Source organism: Pipra filicauda, unplaced genomic scaffold (genome assembly GCF_003945595.2).
Source record: "Pipra filicauda isolate LSUMZ 115617 unplaced genomic scaffold, ASM394559v2 scaffold214_size1419223_pilon, whole genome shotgun sequence".
NCBI lineage: Eukaryota > Metazoa > Chordata > Aves > Passeriformes > Pipridae > Pipra > Pipra filicauda.
This window is the reverse complement of record NW_024104326.1, coordinates 1,242,370-1,260,853: the sequence shown is the minus strand read 5'-3', so window position 1 is coordinate 1,260,853 and position 18,484 is coordinate 1,242,370. Positions and strand designations below refer to the sequence as shown.

The window sequence follows — 18,484 nt, the reverse complement described above, 5'->3', positions numbered from 1 at the left end:
TAACAAATACAATCAGGAATAATTAAGGGGGAAAAAAAGAGTGAGATAGATGTGACTATCAATTTCAACTGTACTTCTCTTCTGCCCATGCATTTCATTGCTAGAAGTGCATCTGATTTCCTGGTTCAAAGTGCATGCCTTGGTAGTTTTCCTGCTCCACGCTGAGGTTAGGCTCTGGTCTGCATCAGCTCTCCTATCTGTACTTTCCTGACACCCCTGCCCACTAAGTTTACTGGTACATGATCCCCTGGGCAGCTTTGGCACATCCAAGCAGTGTTTGTGTAGACTGCCAAAGGATGTTGGCACACTGGAGCACGTGCTCCGACTTTCAGACCCCGATTCTGATCCTTTAACACGCACAGGAGTTCCCAAAGGCTCTGGTGAGGTGCCATGCTCCCAGGGGCACCAGCCTTTCATGAGACCTTTCATGAGACACCCATTTCTATCGGTACTGTTTCTTGGTGTGGGCACTTACGTGATCAAAGAGTGAGTCATTTAGACAGCCATCACCGAATACTAATCACTTATTCTTACCAGGTTACTCTGCAACCCCAGAGTTCTCTGCCTGGCTGCCTTAGGTGTCAGTGTTGACATAACAGAGCAGGTGAGAATGCATGGCTGGGGCGAGGCAGCCCGGGTTTAGGTCAGCTCAGACTGCCCTGGATTGCACAGGTGTCTACATAGTGCAACACCACTGATAAGGTCAGAGTTGACTAGAACCACTTAAGGCAGGCAACACATCACCATCTAGAAGTAAGAGTAAACATTGTCCCTAATGCTTATGGCAGGGTTAGGTGGCAACATCAGATGTGCTACTGCATGTTGCAGGATATGAGGATAGCATCTTAGAAATCAGGAGTCATGCATTGATTTGCATTTGACTTAACCCACTGAAAGAAATAAAGTTAGGTCCTAAAAAAGAACCCCACTGTGAGGCATAATAAAACTATCACCTCCACAGAAAACTGGGTAGCTGAGGTAAAGGGGCAGAAAAAGAACATGAAATATTCAGAGAAAGTGTCTTTTATAAGTGATCAATATTTATAAGTGATTAATAGCTCTGTTTGTGAAGGAAACTCTCTTCCTATGTTAGAATTTCCAAAAGACTTCAGTTTTCACAGGACACTTTTGTGTCACTCACTTCCATGTACCCCTGAGAGCCCAGCAGCTAGTTTAGCTTTAGATATTTATAAACATTTCTATACTTTCAACTCTTCAACCTAAATTTTAGAGTTAAACAAACATTAGAAATTGTCACTGTCAGTTTGGCGTGGCCAACATACTATTTTTAGCTAATTAGAGGTTCTAGATATTATCACTTTAGGAATACTATGTTGTAGAGCTGCACAGCAGTATTAGAACCAGATGAAAGTACTTTTATCATATGGATTTTCCTGCTTTGTGTGCAGAGTGTGGGAATATGGCCACCCTCTATAGCTGTGTGCACACCACAGATTGATGAGTTTGCCCAACTTCTATGCTAACTACTATTCATTCTCTCTAAACAGACTCCTTTTTGCAAGTTTCAACAAGCATTCTGCTTGGAAATACAAACTTTGCTGCTTTTTAAGTAAGATTATGGTTATGCTGTTCAGTATGGTGTTAATTTATTTTCAGTCTTGCTCTATCTTTATTTGGTAAACACTGGAAAGAGTAACAGCAATAGTGGTATGTATTGCTGTATGTACTCTCTAAAACTGGATGTTTTATCAGAAAACACTCACTTGTGACGGTCAAATTTCATAATTCTAGTAAAAGTTTATGGAGGAGAAGAGAAATGACTCCCATCCTTCTCCATCTGCAAGTGAAAAATGAAGTTCCATCCCTCCACATCCTTAGGCATATGTTAGTCATTCCTGCTTTCAGGTTTTCTGATGTTACTACAAAATTTAGGAGTATAAAGGAATGAGACAGTATTTGGTGTGGAACCTACAGCACAAATGAAGCAGGTATCATGCCAAGTGTGTCCAAGAGCTTCAATGAATTTGTCTCCAGCTTCAACAGGATAATCACAGCCATGGCATTTTGTGCTGAACAAAGCAATATAATCTAAAATAAAACAGAAAGCAAACTTAGAACAAACTCTTAATGTCATTGTATTAAATCCAAGAGAAATAGAAAGTTTCCAGACAATGAATCTTTTGATTGTTTTTGCTCAGTTTCCAACTACATTCATTGAAACACTCATACTGAAATTTGGTTATTTTCTTTCGTTATTTCAATACAAACTCAGTTCTAAACCCCACATCAGTATGACATTTGTCATCACAAATCTAAAAGACAAACAAAAAAATTCATGGAATTTGAACTTATGTTTCTCACATTACTTTTAAATTAGCTTTAATGTATGTGGAATCTATTAATAAGGACAAATATGGTCATACAAAGGAGTCTAATGGCCAGGGAATGTTAAAAAGTTTTCATCACTGGATTTATGTTCTTTCTGCATTGAGAGAATATTATGATAACCCCATACTGGCTGATTAGTACATCTTTACTTTGATTATCAAGTGCACTCGGGAAAGGCTTGACATTGAAAAAGATTAGTGGAAATTCTAAAGGTAGATGGAATTCACGAGAGTTATTAGATGTTATGACAAAACCTCCAGTTTTAAAAGGTAGCTACCCAGTCAGTTCAGCTGTGTGGTTTTTACTCTTCAATAAGAGTTACTCTGATTTGTAAAATTTGAATTGCATAAACCATAAGGAAGGAATCTCCAGAGAGAAGTAGGCTGGAGGCTCTTGGAATGGACAAGGGGATACAGAGGGAATATCACTTAAACCTTAACCTCCCTCCCGACCACGTCAGGCAGCTCATTTGCATGGCAAGTACCATTCATTAAACCGTATTACCCTTTCCATAGTTTGGGAAAACTTGGCCTTTTCCTTTGTTAGTTGGCAAGAAGCAGTTCATTTGTTGCAGCAGGCAGAAAACAAAATCTGCACTACCATGTGTTGCACATCTGTGCAGAGCTATCTTTTCATATATGGTGGTTGAACAATTTTAGGGCGAGGCAGCAGCATCAGAGGTCATAACTCAAGCGATTCAATATAGAGATTGTGGGCAGTCCTAAATGAATAATTTTTCATTTCTAGTGAGCAGAGTCTGCCAAGGAAGGGAGTGGGACAGGGGAAAAGGTGTAGGAAGAGAAATGCAAAGTAAGTATCATAATACATAAGGGAGAGAAGTGAGGTGAGGCATTCTGGGCCATTGAGGCAAAGACCTCATGGAGAAAAAGACATGAGGCAAAGACATGGAGAAAAATACAGAGACAGAAACACTTGTATGTGTGGAGAGTGGAAACAAAATCCATGCTGGATGGGTAACTGATTTTATTTTGTTCATCAGCTGCTTTATTCTTATGTTTCTTCCACGAACATGAAGCACATGATTATGAGCAGAACTTTCCAGTTTGCCATACCTTTCTCACAGTAAGGTTCCCCATCCTCCATGTGAAACAGGCTATTCCCAAATGGCATCTTACAAGCAGCACAGACAAAGCAACTTGTGTGCCAAGTCTGTCTTAGGGCATGCATCACTTCCTGTAAAACAAACAAACAAACAAAAGTCTCCAGCAGAAGAGCAAGCCCTGCAACAACCTACTGGAGAACTAACACAAGGCAGAGATGCTCTACATTCTTCCCTTTATCAGCCAATTCCCTTCCTCAAAAGAAATAATTATGACAGAAATTGGACTCCTTCTGGAAAGAAAGAGGAAATAGGACTGCAAACTTTCTAGAACAATGTATTTGCCAAAATGAAACAATATGGTTCAGCCAGCTGTTTGTATCAACATGCCCAGTTGCTGTTGCAGGAGAGATTCTGCACAAAGATTCTGATTATTTTCTCCTTTGTTTTGTCATGACTAGTATGAACTCTTCAGTGCAAGAGTATGATTTGTTAAATAAATTTTAAAGAGTGATTTTCTCTCTAAGACCAAGAATAAGTGATTTAAGGCTGTTGTTTCAAAACAGTTTAGATAATGTAGCAATTTCTTTATGCTTCTTACAAGAACAATTTACAAACTAATGTGAAAATTAAAAAAAAAAAAGTTCTTAGATTTTAACTTATGTAAACTTAGTAAAAATGAGCCTGTGTGTCTGTTCCTAGACCATGTGTTTAGCACAAAAAACCCTAATTCTGCGCAACTGATGTTCTCTTAAACTGAGCGCCTAGATTTTATCAGCTTCTGACTTCTGTATGGAGCAATCTCTATCACTGCTTCATTCTTTTGGCATACAGAAGCCTTCCAAGCCCCAAAGCTGCTGTACTGAGCTCTAATGCTGATTTGTTCAATCTCACATGTGCCCAGGAGTTTGACAGTGTATCTCTGTCAAACAGTCCAGATTTCAAAAGACCAGCTGTGTAACTGGTGTAAATTAACTTTGTTAACTTCAGTGAAAGAGCTCTGATTTATACCAGCTGAGAATCTCCATCCCATTTTTTGCTGCTTCCAATTATATACAAAGAGTCTGATTCTCTTCTAAAGATTACTTTTAATGTCCATTGATTATGACAAAATGGATTGAAGTCCTCTTCCATGCTTTTAATCCAGTGAATAGGCAAAATACTCTAATTTAGGTTTGCCATATATCTTATTAGAGAATCACCATTTGAGATTCATTAACTTCTGTTACCGTTTGCAAAGCAACTATCCCTGATAAATAGGTTTGGATTCATTTATGAACGTCAGTGAAGTAAGAAGCAAAAAATAGCTTGAGAAATCTTAATAATATAAATAGAGGCAGCTGGCATCTTTGCTGCTTTCCTGATGAAAATCCATAATGGGAAACTGCTTTGTGCCAGCATTCATTAGGTAACTTAAGTCAGTACTCTGCTGTAAAATTACTGCTGCAGTAGCAAATGAGACTTGGTTTGGTTGGAGCCAGAGCTTCACCATCAATGTCTGATGCTGCCATCCCTAATTGGCAGTTGCAGAGAAGAGCATCTAGTCTGTCAATGCAAACATTTAGACAGATGTCAAAGGTGACAGCTAAGCGGTGAAAAACCAATGTGGTGCTCCTGGCTTCCTCATTTAAGAGGATCATGTCATAGATTCACTGCAACTGCATGTCCAAATACACTGCTAAAATTAACTCATGCTATTCCAACCTCATCACCATCTAAGCTATATGGAGAGCAAATTTAGTTGTACATTTACTTGTACATGAGTACTTTAGCACAAAAGTGGCATGTATTTTCGGTTTTCTGCAATTCAGACTTTGTATTTGTTCTGTATTTTCTTAACTATAAGAAGCCAGCTGTGTTGGTAACTACCAGTGAGGTGCAGCAAGAGCAATGGGCCTCCTCCCAACATCACTGACTTCTCCACTGAAATTCTGACTAAGCCCTAAGTAAGAAATAAAAACCCAGTTCAAGTCTCTTACTATAAACATAAGGAACAGAGGGATAAAAGTAACATAGTGTGTATTGGATAGCAAAAAACTACCTAGAAAGTGTTATTTACTTTACACACAGTAAGATAGTAACTGGATTACATATTATATGAGTTGAATAAACTACAGAAATATCCAAGAGTTCAGACAGATAAAAATTATTATAAAATAATATGTTTCCCATTCTGAAATAATCAACAAGCTGGGAAATAATTCTTAAACAGGAGGAAATAATAAAATATCTACATTCATTGCTTACAGTCTAAACTATTTCACTACTTCAGTGATCCACACAGTTGCAGAAAGGGTTAATGTTGCTTTCTTACCCCCATGATCTTAGTGTGGCACCTGGAACAGGTTGGTGCAAAGAACTGTTCATAGCAGCGCTCACAGTACACACTATTCTGCTCCTCCACAAAGCACATATCAGCCAAGGATGTCTTGCAGTAAGCACAGTTGAATTCTTCTGGGTGCCAAGAGCGACCCATGGCTACCAGGAAAGGACCTCTGCAAACAATCATGGTTATCTTATTTGTATTGCAAAAAGACTGAAAGACCCTGATTGCAAACCCCACGTACATGTGTAAGAAGCATTCTACTTGAACCATGAGGTGCACATTAAAAACATCCAGAAGCCTGAACAGAAATGGTCTTTTTCAAGATCATTACTCAAATACACTGCTAATTGGTTAAAACATTTCATTATTGCTTGGTCACATACACTGGATTTATAGAGAACTGTTGGAAAAATCATCAGTTGTTTTCATATCTGCATAGCTATAACAAGCCTTTGTAAGCAGCTGCAAAGACAGCAGGAAAAGGCCAAGGGCTACAACATAGAAGATAATGCTACTATTTGAAAGCATCAAGTAACAAGCAACTTTCTAGACCTACACATCCACACCTCACAATAGCTCCTAAAGTCTCCTGCCTTCTTTTCATCTGAGAGCATTGCATATAGCATGTTCTGGAAATGTCAGACTATCAGATGACAACTTGCTCTTTCATTATGTGGAAGACACATTAAATTCGTTTTGGTGATTGACTCTTGACTGTAGTTAGATATAGAGATTATTACTGGACTATTTCCATTTCAGAATACATAAAGAGCAATAATCAGCATTTCCACATCACCAAACCAGCTCCTTTTAGTGGAGAAGACTGTCATTAAACATGGATTACTTAAAGTTGGATAGCAGTCCACAGGCTAACAGTAGGCACTGGTCCAGCACAATGAACTGGGAGAGGAGAAGGGAGAGGCATGCTATGAATCACTGGTAATAGAGTGTAGGCATTATCTTTCTCCAGACACAAAAGCAACAATTACATTTGGCTGCTGTTCCAAAATGATGGCTCGTTCCTTTTCTGTCCATAATCCCCTCTCTCTGCCCCCAGCCCCCCAACTCTCCTAATTAAGTTGTACAAACCTCCTTCAAAGGGTTACCTTAGGACCAGAAACCTGTTTAAAAAACAAGCAGTGATTTGCCACAGCATCCAGGAGACCAACAATTAACATGTATAACTTTGCAGTGATAAAAAGAGAACCGCACAATAACAAAATGAGCTCTGGAAATGTTAAATTAATGAGGCAGACAACAGACATCCCTGCTGGGTAATTTAACAGAGTCTTAGGCTCTGGTACTGTATATTAATGTACAATAACCAGTCTCTCTGATATTTTTTTCCTGCTTCATCCCCCTTGAAGACCTCATGCCCTTACCGAATGATGCTGTTGCAGTGCCCACAGAGAGGAGTTCGGCTGCTGGCTGGGAAACGCTCAGCCCTCTGAACTGTTCCCCGGGCTGTTGGAGGCTGGGAAGAAGTTGGAACTGGAGATGGGTAAGCAGAGGTTGAGGCAGGAGATGGCACTGGAGCACCCCTTGGTAGGATGTGCTTTGTGACAGTGGTGGTGGATTTTCCAGGTGCAAATTTCTGGGAAAAGGAGTCATCTGTTACCCAGGGAGGGCGACTTGCAGGCTCCGTGTTGGCTGGGGTGTAGGAATGAACTGGTGCTGGTGCTGGTGCTGTTTTAAGTATCCCAAAAGAAACCAAGAAGTATTTTAAAGTCTTTTTCTTCTGATGGCAATTCAGCAATACTTACCAAAGGGTACTCCATGACATACAAAAAGTAAAAGCTTCAGATGATACTTAATTATTGTCTGTTCCATTATTGCTCATTTATTCTGGAGTGAAGCCCAGGATATCAGCACAATTACTGACTTTTAATCCACATGCATCACAGAAGTCATTGCCTACTGGCTTTTACAGATTTTATGGAGACCATTTTCAAGGTCATCTCTTCATTTTCTAGTAGGAATGGATATGACAATTCTGTGTTAATTTTGAAGACTGACATATAATCTGTTTAAGACAGGTTAAAACCAGAAAGGCCAGATCATATAATAAAGTTTTAGATGGAATTCCTCGGAATTTCCATAAGTTATGCTTAATTTTTGGTCTCATTATATTCATTCAAATGCAACGTTTTCTACAGATGTCACTGTTATCTATCATTTGTGGGTTTATTCCTCGGTTTCTGAAGAAAAACAGGCTCACACAGGGAACACAGAGATAGAGAGCACTGGAAGCAATACTGAGGGAGCCAATTCAGCTCACATGACCAGCAAGACAAAGCCAACAGCACTCAGAGGAAGGCCAGACTTCTGGTTATGACTGATCTCAGTTCAGTTCTTGGCTCTGCCACAGACTTCCTGTATAACTTTGAGCAAAGTGTAATATCTCTGTGTCTCAGTTCCTGTGTATAAAACAGAATATTACACTTTCTTTTTTCTACCCTTTGACTATCAGATAAAATCTCCAGTGCAGACTGCCTCTTGTGTTTGTGTGCACCAGGCTCTAATCTTGGGTGGAGCTTTATCATGTAAAAATAAGCAGGAGCTACAGCCTGCACATACCAACAAGTTTTCCCATTGCCCTGCTCTGTTTAAAACATCAGATCTTGCATTATGTAGGACTGAAGTTACTGCCAAGTACAGGAGCACTAAAAGCAGTTTTCCTTTGCAAGGAAAACAAAGTGAATGACTGAAAAGAAGCTTGGACAGTTGAAGTGTTTTGCCCAAATGAGAGAGCACAGATTCAGGAACAGAAGCCAGTTCTGCAGCAGTTTAGGCAGACATTCTGCATAAGAGATCCCAGCGCCAATAAAATGATGACCAAATACAACATGGACAGTTTTAAGGGGCTTGCAGTTAGAAAGGTATTTCAACCAAGAGAGTTCTGAGTGTTAACACGGATCTTTCTGAATAATTAAGTGAGAAATTAAGTGGTGAGATTATGTTCTACTTAACACTCCTCCCTTAGCCCACATCCTGCTACATGGAATAACTTGCACTTATTATTGGCAATTTGCAGGTGCTTAAATTGCATTTATATCAATGCACTACAATCACCCTCATGATCTTCTTTTTATCGAGGTCAGAGTTGAATCTAATGCATTTTCTTGATAAAACTTTCTTATTCTACAGTCTCAACAAGTTTCTGCTTCAAAAACTGTATCCCACCTTAGCTTGAGGCTTCCTTTTTTTTTTTTTTTTTCACTTGGAAATGGTAAACAGTGTTTAAAGATTTCAGAACAGAGTTTATATGCAATCTCTTTAGATCCTGAGGCTGTTGCTATTTATGTATTACACTATTAAGATAGGCAAAATTAGAAGGTAATATTTCATCTCTAATTGGTGAGTTCAAAAGGCTCCCACCTATGAGCCTCTCTAATTAAATAAGGTGACTTCTAGCTCACTTCATTTTGGGAAAGGATTCTCCCTCCCCTAAAAGTGAGCTGTGGTTCATGCAGAGGATGGCCATGTATCCCACAGAGGGCCTAACAAAATGGGCAGATATTCAAACCCAGAGTTCCAGAAAGGAAGAACAAATGCAGTCCAGGTACCATTTTTAGGATGTCTTTTTCTTTTATTGTCTTTACTAAATTCAGCTTACAGGCTCTTTGTTTGTCTTTTTTTTTTCTTCCTTAATGTCACAGTGTTGGTGTTCTATTTTTCCAGTTTGTTTATTCCAACCAATACAGACTGAATATGATTTATCTGGGTTCAGATTAATCTAGACCCCTTTGAAGGATAACCACTGGGGAAAAGTCTTTGTCTTTCATTCTCTCTACCTTCTCTTTATTTTTACTCTGTCTTTTCTACTTGCTGCAGTAAAATAAAGCAACCAAATAGGATTGTTTTTCCAGTTACTGAAAGAAAGTACCAGAGGAATTATTGTAAAATGACAAATATTGGGTGTTTGCAACTGGTCTGAGTTCTCTTTTCAGCTGTTGTAATTTAATTTTACAGGCTTGATTTCTTACAATACATTTTCCCCCTGTGAACAAGCTGCAACTAGTATTGATTTAAAATAGTGTCACTGCAATGTATTGGAAAGATTTCACTTACTTTGAGATTTTGACAGTTGTTATTAAGAAGGCATTATTATCTTATTATCTTAGAACTATATCCCTAAGCTTATTTGAACAACTTTTTTGTCTTAGTAGCTACTGCCATACACATTCACCTTGCTTGTTTATGTATTTCCAAGTCTTTCAGCATATATGCAGCAGAAAAAACAGGCTGTTTGCTGCTGAAAAAGTACTAAGATTCAGTATATCAGAGAATATATTCTTAAAATATCAGTATTGTATGAGCTGACCACTACCTGTTAAAAAATTAATACTTTAAATAATTCAGTGAACTAACCTCTATCACCCTGTTTCTCTCACCCCTCAGATTCTCTTAGAGAAGGAAAGAATGAATGGGATTATTTTTATCCTGAGAGAATAATAGGAGAAGAGGTCTCTTAGCAGCAGCAGGAACAAGCCAATTCTTTGCTTCCAGGGAATTTGGAATTCTCCCCATCAATGTAGTATCAATGGCTATTTTCCCTCCAGACAAAAAGATATGTTACCAAAGACTCATTTAGTAAAGATTTATGTAGTCTCAAATGCTTTAGTCATAGACCAGCTCACATTGTGAGAACAATTTTCCTTTTTTTTTCTTTGTTAGTAGATGACATAAGTTATTCTTTATTATTTTCAGTAACAAATTAAATTCATAACCACAACTGATTTGGCTTGTTCTAGACTTAGTGGCCACATCCTTGAAGCTCAAAGTCTTCCTGTACACTGTTACAGAATACAGAAGATGACAAACAGAGCAGATGATGCTTTATAAGGAGACACTATTCTTATTCAGAAGAATTAAAAATGAAATTATATGTAGGCTGCTGTTTTAGTAATGAAAGTTCATTAAGGTCTGTGGGAATCTGTCTACCAATTTCTAAAGGAGCAGATCAGGCCTTTATGCTTGACCACTTTGCATACACGAGTAGTCCTATTTGGACGTGGGGATTCAAGAGGAAAGATCTGCTTTCTTACACTTAGGTATCGTGTTACTTTGTGACACAAAACTGGCGTTTGAATTCCTTGGAATATGAAAAAGAGCTATCCCAGTCTGGGAAAGTCAAGGGGAAAGGAATACACAGGGATACCCTGCCATCTAGTGGACCTTGTTCAGAAGAGACGTCTATACGCCTTTTAAAAATGAAATTTTAAAGGGTCATGAAATTTAGGGAAAAGATTTTAGTGTTCACAGCTTTTCCTATAGGAAGAAAACAAAGATTTTTGGCAGCAGAAAATTCCCACGTGAGTTAGGTTAGTCAAAGTTTAGACCTCCTGATTACTCCCATCTGAGCCAGATACTTAATGCAGTTTCATTTTGAGGTTCGTTTCAGTGTAAATGAGATTTAGCCCTTTTCTGGTTTTTTGTTTTGTTTTGTTTTTGGTTTGGTTTGTTTTTTTTTTTTCCCCCCAATCTGAGACAGATTAAAAGAGTCTTGTAAATCCTTCTAGTGACTAAATCAGGTTTCTTCCTATTGCATACATGGGCCTGTTGGTGGGTGTTGTAATCTGGAAGTTGGTGCCCCACATTTTAAGGGAAGCCGGTCATGTCACTCCCATGGACACTGACGGCTGCATAAAGACGTTCCACTTCTAATTTCTACACTGCAAATTCTCCCAGCAACCTCCACTATTTCAGCCTTTTCACACAGTGGATTCACGAAAATAGATGTCATTTGTTAAAGTGGGAGCCTGAGTTTGCACTTAGGAAGAAAAAGGTGTGTTTTCTGACATATGTCATAAATTCAGAACAGCCAGTCCTCTCTGACTGAGCTTGCATTTTACACTGCAGAACAGAATTTATATGTGTTGACAAAGCTGGGTGAGGAAGTTTTTTAACTGTCTTGATGGTTTGTTTCTAAGCACTATTCATCTTTCAGGTCTGTGGCTGGAAATGCCATTTCCTCCATTTCTTCCCAAGTGGCAATTTCCCATTTGCTCAGGACTGCAGCTGTCTCCAGGGCCAAGTCATGTTCCAAAAACAGTGTGAAGTGCTACTACATCAAATATATAAAACTTAAAAAAGGTGTCAAAACAAAACCCAAATATCTTCAATAAAATATCCGTCTGGAATCTCTTTTGCACCTGAGTCACAGAATCACAGAATATTCAAAGTTGGAAGGGACCACCTTTATGTCTCAAATATAAAGATCAATCAATTGATTTGTCTGGCTGCTTTATGTCTAAGTAAAATTTCTACATTTGTTTAATTTCAGTAGATCCAGAGATAGACCATTACAGAATATAGAGTTTAGGACTCTTAGAATTCTTGGCCTTTTCGTATTTACTTGACCGTCAAGATATAAATCAACTTTTTAGTTCTCTTGCTAAGATCAGAAAAACCTTAAATTTGAAACAGAACTGTATTTAGACTTATATCACTGCCTCATTTAATTTGTTCATTTTGAAGGTTCAAATTTTGGTCATCAATGGCTTTAGAAGGTCACTCCATTTGTAACACATTAATACAAAGGGAATTAAAATAATATCAAGGAGCATATTTTTCACATGAATGACTAACCAAATATATTCCTTCAGTTACCAGACCTCTGGAAAATGGAAGCAAAGCATTATGAAGTACATGAATACGTTATTCTTTATTTCAAATGTAAGCCTGAGTTTGAGGAGTTCAATATATGGCCTTATCTATTTTGCAAATACATTCCACTCAAGATAACTCCACTTATTTTATCTTATTCCTGAATTGTGCATTCTTCAGCTAGTTTATCAATTCTGTAGTGTCACTGGGCTCCTAACTGTGTTATTTTCCAGTTGTATTTCTTCTGAAAAATCAGGCTACACATATTTTATTACAGACTTTTCCCTCGCTTTCATTCTTTCTCCTCTATTTGTTCCACATTTTACCTCTGAAGCAGAATACAAACACAACAAAATCCTCGACCTTCAGATAATTTGAACCAAAACTAGCAGCTAGCAGCATTTAGTCCCATGTTTATAAATATTTTCTGATACATCTGTGCCCTATTGCAAAATGTGCATTCTTTGCATTTTCTTTCTCTGAAAGAAATGTGTGTGCATTTTTTTTCTGGATCCTTTCAGTACTTTGAAGGCACCTTACCTGGCTGGTAGACAGAGGGCTTTATGCTGGCAGTAGTAACAACTCTTGGTTTTGAAGTACCAGAAGCAGCAGGACTTTCACCGTAGCTTCCAGAAACTGGTATTGGTGTATATGACTGGCTTGTGTTTCTAAAAGCAAAATGTAGGTGTGAACAACTTTATAAACAGCAAAAGTTACTGATAAAGAAGTAACAGATCTGGCAGTGTCCAAAGCACTCCAAGAGGAACAGTCCGTGAGAGCTACAGAGAGAATACTGTGAGATTCATCAGTCTTTATCACTGCTAAGAAAGGCTGGGACAATTGTATTAGCTGAACAAGGATTTTAAATAATGACAATTTGCTCTTGCTGTCACAGAAAATAGCTTACTGAGGGAATATGACAAATTTGGAACTCTGAGTTTAACAAGGGATCAGACTTCAGGAACCTGCATACAAAATATCTGTTTTCTGTTCCTCTACAAACAAAAAGGCCTGGTCTTGTATAAGATAAATCAATGAGAGGTATCTTGACGTAAAAATACACTGGCTCAACACAATTACTACTACTACAAATGCTAACTATATGTGTTGTACTCCTTTCAAAAATATTGTAGTGACCTTTAAAAAAACATTTCTAAAACTAACTCTTTTCCCCATTTAGACTGAAACCACAATTTACGTTAATTTTCCCAATGTTCAGGTTCAGCCTACCCAAAAAACACGTGATAGGCAATATTATGATGCGATTTCTGCATTCCTAGATTAAAAACATTTGCTCAGAATTCCAAACATCCATAAGAAACAGTTCTTCTCTATTTCATGGCTTGGACGGTGATTCTCAGTTTGATTACAATAACACATTGAAATATATCCCTCTTCTATTTGCCTTGGGATGATTCTGTTTGTACTGTCTGTGCTTCATAGACCACTAAAAGAGCATCATAATCAAAGCAAGCAAGAGAGAAGAAAGAAGTACAAGGAGGGGAAGCAACAGAGACCCAGATGTGTGCAGTAAAAAGAACCATTCACTCCAGAACATCACTCTTACTCACCCCAAAAACACAGTTTTACTTTCTTCTTCCTTTCAGTTTCTCTGTGTGAACCACATCCCTATCCATCTGTGCTGACAGTTTAGGAGTTATTTACACAGTGGCTTTTTCTATAGGAAAGCATTTGTCAGCACATGAAAACAAGTGTCCAGCTTTGCCAAACTCTTGGTCCATCTTGACTTTTACTTTCTTTAACAGTGGAAAGAGATGCCATCTGGAGGAAACCCGTTATAATTTTATGTGGCAAACCCAGCAAATTTCCTCCAGTACAGGTAAAAACCAAACATTCTGACAAACGGAAACTTCTGATTTTTAATTTTGAACAAAATAAACCTATGCTCACAATGTAGCTTTTTGCTGCTCTGACAGTCCTCCTACTATAGATCTAGTTTGCATAGCATTGCTGCCTCAGGCTAATTTATTTTGTCTATTTAGCAAGACCTAGAAACTTAGCTATTGCTACAGTGGCAATAGTTAATTATTTCTGTACCTACTCTAGGGTTTAGGGCTGGATTTGGGTCCACTATACCATGAGTGAACAGGAATCTCCAAGATAAACTGTTTTAGGGGGTTTGTATTCACTGTAAGTTCTGTTGTGAATTGTGCTGTGATTTTGTAACAGTCAAAGCTGTTGTAAGCACAGTAATACTTTTTATTTTCCCTTCTTACCATCTATTTCCTGTTGCTACCTCCCCATCTGTGGTGCCTAAGAACAGGCTGTACTTGGGGTCAGTGGACAGAGGCTCATTGCTGCTACCATAGCACAGACAGGGAGATGTACACTGCAGGCACACTGGATCCACACACAGCTTTCAACATGCCATTACCTTAACACATGATCTAAAGAATTTTCTTTGGTTTAAAATCTACTATTCAAGGTAAACCAGACAGATCAGTATCTACAATGTGGATTAAAAGATGTTAAATCACGTGTCATACGGCCTTAATCTGAAGAAGTCATACAGTCAGGAAAGTCTACTCCCAAATGCACAGGTCCATTGGTTGGAAAGACTCATTTGAATCTCCCTCAGTGCACAAAATACATAAAGAAGTTCCGAGCCAGATCAGTGATACTTAGACTGTCATGAAGAAAAAGGGTTATTCAAAATTCAAGTGTTTCCCAAATGTAATAGCATAGTGAAACCATGCCACTGGATTTCCTTCTGTGGTCAAGAGAAATGAAGTTGAAAAACAAAAACACACACAGACACCCACGCGTTCATAATAGCAAAATCATAGCAAAATTAAAAGAAATATTAAACTCTTTTAGATGTTTATGATGCATATTAAATATGGTAAGAAAGATAAAAAGGCTTGTCAAAGAGAAATAAAGTGTTACACTACATCATTAAGGGTTTTAGTGAAGTTAAAAGATTTATCAGAATTTCTGCTGAAGAGAAGGAAATGGTGTGTGATTAAAAGAAAGAAAAAAAAAGTAAAAAGAAAGAAGGAAATTAAGAAAAAAATAAAAAGATGTCCTAAGGACCAAAGATGCTTTAATGGATCAGGAAGCACTGGCATCTCGAAAAGCAGTGAAAGCAACCTTACTGAATTTATCTGTAGCAGTCAATGGCAGGTGACAGGCAGCGAATTAAATACCGGCTCTGAAAACTATTAGTTGTCAGAAAAAGAAAGAGTAAATTTCTACGCAGATCATTTTTATGTTAACGCTTTACTAGATGCTTACTAGCAGCAATAAACTGGTTTGTTAAGTGCTTTTAAGGTAGAGTAGCTGCACAAAATATTTTTATACCTCTTCTGTGACTGGTAGCTGATGGAGGTGGAAGAATGCCAGTTGAAACTAAAATGAGACAAAAGTTGTATTTGAAAAAATATACAAAAAAATTTGGGATATCTTCTCCTACCATAAATTTCCTATGAATAAGAGGTGCTCTCAAGTGCTAAAGTAAACAACATGTACATATTTATATGAATAAGAGGTGCTCTTAAGTGCTAAAGAAACCAAATGTACATATTTATAATCATATAAGATCGGCATTACACTACATTTTCTTTTCTCATTTAAAGCTAGGAATCACAGTGAAACCTGAATAATGGTAACATAAGTAAAGGAGGTTAGTATATTGCTCCCTAAGCCCCTCTCATCAGGTCTGCTTGTTATTTGGTTGTGGAATTTCAGTTCAACCACTGGACTGTTGGATTTGACATTCACCATTTATTTGTATTAGCAAAAAAAATAAGTATGAGGGATTTTTTTTGTCATTGTCATAAGCTTAAATTGCAGCAAATCTTAGAAGCAAACCTTGAATGAACTAAAGGCCAAAGATAGGTATGTTTCCAGCTTATGAGGCACCTGGGAGAACCCCATGGAAAGGACAGGCTGGAGTAGCTGAAGCAAAAACCCATCACGTTCAACTTTGCCCTTGCAGAACCATTCTCCTGTTACAGAGTTGTAGGTAAACAGGTAGGTTTTTTTTTTCCTTGGGGAAACAGCATCATTTCAGAACATAAATGAGTCATTTACGCAAATACAAGAAGTACTTAAAAGCCTGCACAATGTTTGGTGTGAGAAACGAGGGGATTCAGAATGAACACAGCTCCTGTCTAAGTGCAGAGCAGTGCAGGACTACCTGGCATCAACCCCATCCCGTGGGAGCACAGCCCACATTTGCCAGAATTACCAGAAGCCTATCACATGTCAGATATTTTCCTAACTTCTGGAGAAGTTTTTCTTCCCTTTACCACGGACACAGTGCTTGGATTAAAATCCAGGATCAGAAGCTATACCTTCCTTAAAACCATAATCGTAACTCTTTCTACTGTTCCTCCTGGTTTTGTATTCCCAGAGTTCTGTCTCATGAGGTGCCTTGCTTCAACCCTCCAGATGGAATAACAGATGCATAAAGAGCTTCAGGTTTATTTAAAACCCTCCTCCTTCGTAAGCAAGATCATAAGTGAAAGTCAGATAACATTTCAGATGTAAAAGTAAGAGTAACACAGTCGATTAAGGATTAATGACTTCAAACATTCCTCTTTAAGAGCATTAGAAAGATTTTGCTCAGGTTAGGGGTTATGCATATGGCTTTGCTCACAGAAGCAAAATTACTATAGAACTGGATCTACCAAAGTTTGAAATCATATTCAAATAGTTAAGGATATTAAGATATCAAGAAATCCTTCTGCATTTTCTTGGTGGACCTTTTTCAGCCATCTAGAAGGAACAAAAACCAACCCAAACACTGGAACAATGGTGGTAAAATCTCAGCCTCATCTTCCTGAGAATGTTTTACAGGATAGGGACAGTATTATAACTAAGGTCATCCATATTTTATTCTGGAATAAAATTATATGAAATGCTCAGTGCTTCTCTGGTGTATGTGAAGTCAAAACTGGATTTTTATGTCCATATTTTGGTATGCTAAAGCATTGTTTAATTTCTAAATGAACACTATCAGATGCTCAAAAATTTGACTTATAAATTTATTTAGAAGACAGTTTTGGTCCCTTGTGTTTGAATACAGTAGCTATAACATACAACCATTTTTAAAACAAACATGGAAGTAGTGCACAAAGATAAAGAACCTAATTCAGCTGCAACACAGCCCTCCAAAACCAACCAACCAAACTGAGTTTGCTCCTTGTACCTGATAATCAGGGAACCAAATTTTTACAAGCCCTACAAGTTTCTGATTTGCCTTTATGTCCCAAGGCTTGCTGAAGCTCAGACAGTTACATCTGCCTGTTGGTAACAGCTTGAAGTGTATGTCAGCATCAAACCTGTGTCATCCATTGGCAGTAAGATTTCAGGGCAGCAGCATATGAAGTTGATGTGCTGTAGATCTGAAGTCTTTGACTTAAATCATTGCCAGGCACAAACAAGAGGTTTTAGTAAAGCATTGCTTTTCAAAAGGACAGTGATTTTTCAGAGATTCACAGAATCTTTCAGGCTGGAAGAGAGCTCAGGAAGAGTCTTATCTAACCTCCTGCTGGAAGCAAGGCCAGCTCTGAGGTCAGATGAGGTTGCTCCATGTTTTATCCAGTGATGTCTTGAAAACCTTCAAGAATGGAGACACAGCCTCCCCAGACAACCCATTTCCTTTCAAAGGGGCAGGAAAGGGGAAAATGGTCCATGCCAATCTAAGGCAGGAAATTTACTTCCAATTCAAATGTCTTAATATCTCAAGGTGATCTTTTTATCCTCATGACTCGTTAAAATTGTGTTTCACACCGATTAGTCCATACCGATACATAAACACAAATGAATTTATAGTTTTAAGGCCTCACACTGCTTCCCTTCTCCCCATTAAATGGCTATGAAATTAAAGGGAAATTAAAAATGCTCAATCAAGAAATACACTAGCTCTAAGACAGTCATGCAAGGAGTGACAGCAAATACTGGTTATCTTTATATTAATTTATTAGCTGTTTATATGTAAGTTATACCTAGTTGTTGCTTAACTTGTCCCTGCCTATTGCAGGGGTATTGAAAGTAGATCATCTTTAAGGTCCCTCCCAGCCCAAACCTTTTTACGATTCTATGATTTCCAAGACAGCAATGAAAACATAGCTCTTATGAAAGATTTATAGGGGTCCTAAGATGTAGAGTGGTGA

General features: G+C 38.1%; 1 protein-coding gene and 1 long non-coding RNA gene across 8 annotated transcripts in view; one reads left to right on the top strand and one right to left on the bottom strand.

Annotated features, from left to right (window-relative positions):
- LDB3 (LIM domain binding 3) overlaps positions 1–18,484 on the bottom strand; it is a 122,651-nt gene that overhangs the window by 4,728 nt on the left and 99,439 nt on the right. For 5 of the 6 annotated variants that reach the window (XM_039381157.1, XM_039381156.1, XM_039381155.1 and 2 more), the window contains 5 exons: positions 12,885–13,012; positions 7,118–7,421; positions 5,724–5,904; positions 3,423–3,543; positions 1,934–2,049 (listed from right to left, as the gene is read on the bottom strand). In XM_039381157.1, coding sequence (XP_039237091.1) covers positions 1,934–2,049; positions 3,423–3,543; positions 5,724–5,904; positions 7,118–7,421; positions 12,885–13,012 — 850 coding nt within the window. Of the gene's footprint in view, positions 1–1,933; positions 2,050–3,422; positions 3,544–5,723; positions 5,905–7,117; positions 7,422–12,884; positions 13,013–15,665; positions 15,714–18,484 lie in introns of all 6 variants that reach the window. The other variant, XM_039381161.1, reaches the window with a different exon arrangement.
- LOC120323226 overlaps positions 1–18,484 on the top strand; it is a 58,027-nt gene that overhangs the window by 13,946 nt on the left and 25,597 nt on the right. Inside the window, exon 3 of one of the 2 annotated variants that reach the window (XR_005563502.1) lies at positions 7,103–7,567. The exons of the other annotated variant lie outside the window; for it this stretch is intronic. This is a non-coding gene — a long non-coding RNA (uncharacterized LOC120323226). Of the gene's footprint in view, positions 1–7,102; positions 7,568–18,484 lie in introns of those variants that run through there. 2 annotated transcript variants of the gene reach the window in all.